This window comes from Brassica napus, chromosome A1 (genome assembly GCF_020379485.1).
Source record: "Brassica napus cultivar Da-Ae chromosome A1, Da-Ae, whole genome shotgun sequence".
NCBI classification, from domain to species: Eukaryota; Viridiplantae; Streptophyta; class Magnoliopsida; order Brassicales; family Brassicaceae; genus Brassica; species Brassica napus.
Genome location: NC_063434.1, coordinates 9432310 through 9439810, shown reverse-complemented (window position 1 = coordinate 9439810; position 7501 = coordinate 9432310). Strand labels below are relative to the sequence as shown.

Genomic DNA, 7501 nt, shown 5'->3' with positions numbered 1-7501 from the left:
AAAGATAAATTTAATTATACAACTAAAATATTTATACATTTTTATCTTTAAAACTTAAGATATGTTAGTTTTAATCTCATTTTTTTATAGTTAAAAAAAATTATAACGCTGATATAAGAAAAAAAAAATTCTGATCTGGTATAAAATATTTCGGGCTCCGGCGGACTGCATGAAACATGTATTGCAATGTAAAGAGAATGGTAATGTCCCAACCATCATCCACCAAGAAGAGTTGAACAATATATAGTATCCCAGCGGTTAGAGTATTTAGCATTTATTAAAAGTTATAGATGATCAATGGTACAGAAATTTACTACCTTTGCTATCAAAGTACTGTTTATAAGTAAAGGCAACATCAGTAATTAATATTTGCAGGAATTTACAGATGCATGGTGATCAAAAAGAGTTTCGAAGTATCTGATCATACCAGATTAATTTGAGTCATTGGTTGATCCCAGTGGATAATCTTTTATTATTGGCCTCGAAGGCTTTAATTAACATTTAGTCTATTCTGTTCATTGGACTACTTGTGAATAGATTAATTGTTCTGTTCTTTTTGGCGCATCCTTAATTATCACTTTTTATGAAGTAGCAAGAGTAACAAAAATTAAAAAACACCTCTTTTATTACGGTCTACGAGTAGTTCTTATTACATTAGCCGCGATTTTAAAGTACATTATTTATGGAACACATACCATGGCTGCGTAGTGTTAACATACATCAACAACCACACCCATCATCGTGGTATATACACTCAGAGGGTTTCGTTTTGAATCTAGTAGGAGGGGCCAGGCATGGTCTTCTGGAAGGGACAAACGCTAACTTGCGGGATGTTGCAAACTTTAGGTAAGTGAGTAGCGGTCTGGTAGATTCGGCTAATTACATGCTGCATCTGCTGTCCCTGCATTTGTCCCTGTTGTCGAACCTGCTGTTTAACGGCTTTGGATGCTCCTTTCAAGGTTGGGCAAACGCAAAGTGGCTCTTCCTGGTGGAGCTCGTTGCAGCACTGCTGGAGTAGTGGCGGCCTCTGTTGTGGGCCCTGGGGGTTCTCCATGTCATCTTCAAAATCAAACTCACCATCGAGGGTCCAGCTAGGACCACTACCGGACTGCATTGCCTGCTTGTGGAGCCATTGTTGGCAAGCTTTCAGGTGTTGTGCTTGCTGAAACTCCTTCCTACATTTTGGAATCCTAAATGGGCCCGCTGGGTTTGTGGCATCTTCATCGACTTCCACAACCGTCCTGTAGACGGAGGCATTGGTGAGAAGGAAGAAAAAGGCGAGAGTTGCCGAGACGAGGAAGAGCTTGTTCGCCATTTGTGTATGTTTTTAACTTTGTTTGTTATGATGAGTTTTGGTTTGAGTAAAGAGTGAAGCTGTTAAGTTATAATTTATAGGTGAGAATGGAGATTTGCATGGCGATCACGTGTAATAGTGCATGCATTTGTGTGCGCGCGCTGTGAGAGAGAAGCTCTTATGTGTTTGAAGGGAGTGACAAGTGACGAACAAAAACAGTCATCCGCATCTGCATGCTATGTGTGAAGTGTAACTCATGTCCTGGCGTGACATCTTATGAACGATATTTTTAAAATAGAATGTAAAAAACTTAACTTCATAATATTTTAAAAAACCTTCAGTAAGTGAGATATGAGTCTATATATACTTTGGAGGTGGTGCGGGGGCGGTTGAAAATATATATTGGGAGCTTAATTAGAATTCAGAAATAGTAATGAAGATCTATGTCATGGTGGAAACTAAATGTGTCTCGTATAATATGTAACTAGATTGAGACCAGTGAATTTATGTTGAAAACACAACAAACAGTTTTATATTCATATAAAACTAACATGATACAAAAATATATAACATGTATAGAACAATGTAAAAATAGGAAGAAGACTGGTAAATCAAATGTGATGATGTCACATTGTGTTCCTTCATACATAAATCGACTGTGGTTAGTTTAGTTCGTGTAACCGTAGATATGCATATTTGCGGGTAGATACAGAATGTTCTCTTTAATAATTATGGATCTCTCAAACTTTTATTATTGTCTTTGTCTCAAAATTAGTTCTGCTACTGTAATAAGTGATTTTTTTACCTAAATATTTTTTAAAATGGGATCAGCTCATCAGTAAACAAATTACTTAATTCACAACAAGTTTTAAAAATATTGTTTAAGGACAAAAAATATTTATTCGATCGAGAATATAAATTTTATTTTTTCATACGATATTTCTTAAATAATTTTCCTATAAATTTACCATGCGCGAGACGCACACGAGGCGCAGGTCTTATCCTAGTGTTTATTAAACCATAATTATATGTCTTCAATATGCGGAGGTTGAAATCATGGTCACAAAAGATGGATTTATAAAGTTATGTAAGACAGAGTACAATAACAATGATTTTAAGTTTAATCTTCCACACCAATTTGAATGGCTTCAATTCATTGATCAAATTAAACAAAGCAATTACATATTGTCATATTAAGTTACATCAAGAGGGAGATTTCTTATAGATTGTAGTAGTGATTGTTAGGAAAAACTTATACCTTGTCTATATATAGTAAGGGAGAACCAATGGGATAATTAATTAGAATATCATGCATACTTAATGTTTGGCAATTTATGGTTTTTTCATAATCTTCTTACACAATCATAGATGCAAAAATAAATAAATAACTAGGTATCTTCTTGCACCATGTGCAGTAAAAAAATTTAAAATATTTTTTAACAGATAAATATAAATTATATTTTAAAATAAATTTTTATTAATATTGTAAATTTTCTTTTTTTTATCAATATTTTAATATAAATTTGATTTAATTAAACATAAAAATTATATTTAAGAATATGCATGTATATATTTGAAATTATAATCTTAGATAGATTTTCTATCTATTTATTTTAATTAAATAAATTTGTAAAAGTTGCATAATTACCAAAAATTAAAATTAGACAATATTTGTAAAATTTGTAGATACATAAGAAAATAATGATTTTACGATTAAATTTTTATAATTTTTTTAAAAAATTGTATACATTTTTGAAAATTTTAGTAATAAAATTGTATAATTTAAAAATATATAATTAAATTATATTTCAAAATTTATAATGCCATATTTGAATACATTTATTTTAATGACGATTTATGAGTTATTCTTATATTCTAAAATAATTTCCAAAAAATATAAATTGACATTAAATGTAATATATGAAGTATTACCATATTTTAAAAAGTTTATCAAAAATATAAATTAACATTAAATGTAATTGTCTATGTCATATTAAGCTATAAAACATGTCATCAATTTCAGTAGTCATATCATATTTGTTTTGTGAAATTGATGGTAGAAAAGACATGTTGCAAAATCACTCAAATATAGTCTACGGGATTCTGGTATAGTCGTATAAGCTAATGCGTTACTCTCTAATTTCCATAAATAAAATATATAAATTATACAATTTTGTGAATTGTCGGGTACATCAATCTCAAATTAAATAAGATGCCATATATTCCTTGCTCAAATGTTTAAAGATAATAATGTTATCAACATCACATCTTTGAGTTTCCATAACATTTGGAATTCTTAAATTTACTTATTTAATTTAGTAATATGCTTATATACCTAAGAGATACAAATACATAAAAAGTAATGGCTCTAAATGAAGTAATTCAATCTTTCGTGACTATAGTGAAATATACTTGTATTATCTATTTGTATTAAATATACTAATGAACTGATTTTTTGGCAGTGAACAGATACAGTATCTAGCATTTTCTAAATCAATACTCCGATCATAAATCCAAATGATTTTGAAGAAACAACACCATATAATTTTACTATATATTAGATTTGGCAAATCCATAGGAGACCACTTCCTTTTAATTGGAAGACAACACCATATAAAGTATGATTAATTATATGATAACACATATTTTGTAACTTATGATGACATATATAGAATATATAATAGTGATTACGGGTGGACGTTCGGGTTCATTTTTGTTTGGAATTTCGTATTTGGTTCAGATCTTTGAGGATTCGGTTCGGATTTGGTTCAGATCTTTGAGGATTCGGTTCGGATTTGGATAATCAATTTAAATTATTATAAAAAAACTTAAAATTTATTATATTCTTTAATTTTAAAAAAATCTATAAACAATCGAATATATTATATATAAATTTGAATAACATATGTCAGAGTACCTAACTTAAAATATAAATTGGTTTGGTTTAAATATTTAGATAGGAAATTAATAATTATTTAAGTATTTTTGGAGTTTTGAGTATATTTTAACTATTTTAGACATTTACGTTTGATTATTTGTATATATTTCAAGTATTTAAACGAATTTAAAAGTATCATATATATTCTGAATGTTTTTATATATATTAAATTTAAAAATAATTAATATATAAGTATGTAAATCTATTTTGGATACCCAAAATACTTCGGTTCGGATCAGATTAGATTTATGTTCTCAAGATACCAAAATTTTGAATAATTCGGATATTTAATCGATTTCGGTTCGGATTTGGTACTACTTATCCGGATTGGAATCGATTCGGTCTTCGAAATCGAGTTTTTTGTCCAACCCTAAATAGTGATATAAAAGACAAATAACATCATATTTTTTAAAAAATACACGTGCACGGACGCGCGGGTCAAAATCTATTTCTTCTTATAAATATAGTTACAAAATTTAAGAACTTTCTTAAGAAATTCAGTTTCTTTTCTAACAGAGTTTTGTGATTTATTTGCAAATACATTTTATTTTATTTCAAATGGTAATCTTTTGGAGAAATGTCAAATATCTCCCATTGTACTCCTTTTAGTTGTGTAATCATCTATACTATTAAAGCAGAATCCCTATTAAGATTCTACCCTTAGTTTTCATTAGATATTACGAGATTTGCCATTGCATTTATTTATAAGTATATGTAATATATTAACAAATCAGTTTAATGAAAACAAATGCGTGAAATTAACAAATATAGATTCAGAAAATCTAGGTCATTAATTGTAGGACTTTTAGGTATGTAGTATATATATGATATATTTAATCTCTTTATTTAAAAGATTATCAGACGACCAATTAAATTTATTTAATCTCTAAATCCTCTTATAAACATTTCCATAATCCAGTCAATTTTTTTTACAATAAACATGTACGTGTTTGTTGATTATCTAAAATGTGTAATCAAATTTGGGTAAAATGGTTGGACAAAGAATATTAAATTTTATTGGTTCAAAAAATATTAAAATCTAGAGTTAATACAAATGAACGTTTAAGTCTAATTAAAATCTAGAAAGTTTTGTTATTTCAATTTATTTCAGTTAAATTAGTATTTTTCATATATTTAGGTTTTTAGATAGTATAGATTGTGATTCGTATAATTTCAGATTACTCAAAATATTTTGACTCAAGTCGGGTATGGTGCTATCTATTCCAATATTAATGCTTTGGACCATTTAAGTATTTTCCCAATGTGGTTTGGGTTTGGTATAACTTTACGGGTTTGATTCGGTTCTTCGAATACAAATATTTTGATCGATCCAACCAAAACTTAACAAAATATTTATAAATATTTTTATTTTTTATTTTTTATTTTTTATTTTATTTTAAACAGAAACAATCCCGCGCTTTGAAAGCGCGGGTCAAAATCTAGTTTGCATCTTAAAGAACGTTCCATCTTAAACTACATAGAAAGAACAAAAGGCAGCTTCAAGCGTAGGAGTCAAATGGATTCGTCTGCTATAGCTCTAGCGAAAGACAGAAATAGTTCATGCAATGCTCGTCTAATAGTTTTTTTTTTTTGGTCTAAAGCTCGTCTAATAGTTGAAAAATTAGTTGCGAATTCTTTTACAAAAAAAAAAAAATTAGTTGCGAATTAATTTGTAGTCTTAAAATGAAGAAACGCCGTTTATCCATGATACGTTTCTTATGGAGGAAAAATATAAGCAACTTAAAACCTATACGTGATTACTGATTGGTGGAGGAGAGCCAGAGATCAGTATGAACGGTGTTTTGCATTCCGATAAACAGCCGATGTACGAGTTTAAGTTGATCAAGAGAGCATGCACATCGAATAAAACATTAAAACCTCTTTTATTTTGGAGTAGTGCTAATTACATTAGCCTCAAACATCCTAGATAAGACCTTACATAGTACGCGATGAGTTGTGGTGTTGACATATATCGACAACCACATTCATACACTCGAGGGTTTCGTTTTTGAATCTAGTAGGAGGGTCCAGGCATGGTCTTCTGGAAGGGACAAACGCTAACTTGCGGGATGTTGCAAACTTTAGGTAAGTGAGTAGCGGTCTGGTAGATTCGGCTAATTACATGCTGCATCTGCTGTCCCTGCATTTGTCCCTGTTGTCGAACCTGCTGTTTAACGGCTTTGGATGCTCCTTTCAAGGTTGGGCAAACGCAAAGTGGCTCTTCCTGGTGGAGCTCGTTGCAGCACTGCTGGAGTAGTGGCGGCCTCTGTTGTGGGCCCTGGGGGTTCTCCATGTCATCTTCAAAATCAAACTCACCGTCGAGGGTCCAGCTTGGGCCACTACCGGACTGCATTGCCTGCTTGTGGAGCCATTGTTGGCAAGCTTTCAGGTGTTGTGCTTGCTGAAACTCCTTCCTACATTTTGGAATCCTAAATGGGCCCGCTGGGTTTGTAGCATCATCTTCATCGACTTCCACGACCGTCCTGTAGATGGAGGCATTGGTGAGCAGGAAGAAGAAGGCGAGAGTTGCTGAGACGAGGAAGAGCTTGTTCGCCATTTGTGTATGTTATTAACCTTGTTTGTTATGATGAGATTTAGTTTGAGTAAAGAGTGAACTAAGCGATGAGTTAATTTATAGGTGATAGAGGAGATTTGCATGGCGATCACGTGTAATAATGCATGCACACATGTGATTCTATGTGCGTGCTGTGAGAGAGAAGCTCTTGGGTGTATGAAGTGAGTGACAAGTGACGAACAAAATAGTCATCCGCATCTGCATGCTATATGCGACGTTTAGCTCATGTTTTGGCATGACGTTATGAACGATTCTTTTAGAAAGAAGGTAAAAACTTAATTTCATAAAATAAAAAGACATTTAGTTGGTTTTAAATGTGATGAGAGTCTATAATTTTGGAGGTAGTGCAGTTGAGAGAGTCTGTAATCAGAAGCATAGGAGTTAAAGTTGACTTACTAGCCACAGTCAATATAAACTGGGAATTTGAGTTATCCGCCCTGTTATATATATACTAGGTGATCCGTTCGCACCCTGTGCGGGCATAAGAACGTGACTGGCCCGCACCATGTGTTTCCTCTCGGTCCACACCTCACGAGAGGGAACACAGTAACGTCAGTATGAAGGCAGATATTGTGTGTATGTATAATTGCAACGTCACAAAATATTTTGTGTGTTTACGAAGATACTTTCATTTAAAAAATGGAATAAAAAGTGTATAGTTTTAGAAGTAACATATTTTATATTATCATTAATT

At 31.6% G+C, this 7501-nt stretch overlaps 2 protein-coding genes across 2 annotated transcripts; both read right to left on the bottom strand.

The window, feature by feature from the left end:
- Positions 1 to 605: 605 nt before the first annotated feature.
- LOC106449778 (napin-like) lies at positions 606 to 1379 on the bottom strand. The gene has a single exon (XM_013891478.2). The coding sequence runs from the start codon at positions 1313 to 1315 to the stop codon at positions 776 to 778; it is 540 nt and encodes a 179-aa protein (XP_013746932.1). The 5' UTR covers positions 1316 to 1379; the 3' UTR covers positions 606 to 775.
- A 4717-nt stretch (positions 1380 to 6096) lies between these two features.
- Positions 6097 to 6847, bottom strand: LOC106444760 (napin-like). The gene has a single exon (XM_013886204.3). It carries the CDS (start codon positions 6787 to 6789, stop codon positions 6247 to 6249), a length of 543 nt encoding a protein of 180 aa, XP_013741658.1. The 5' UTR covers positions 6790 to 6847; the 3' UTR covers positions 6097 to 6246.
- Positions 6848 to 7501: the final 654 nt, after the last annotated feature.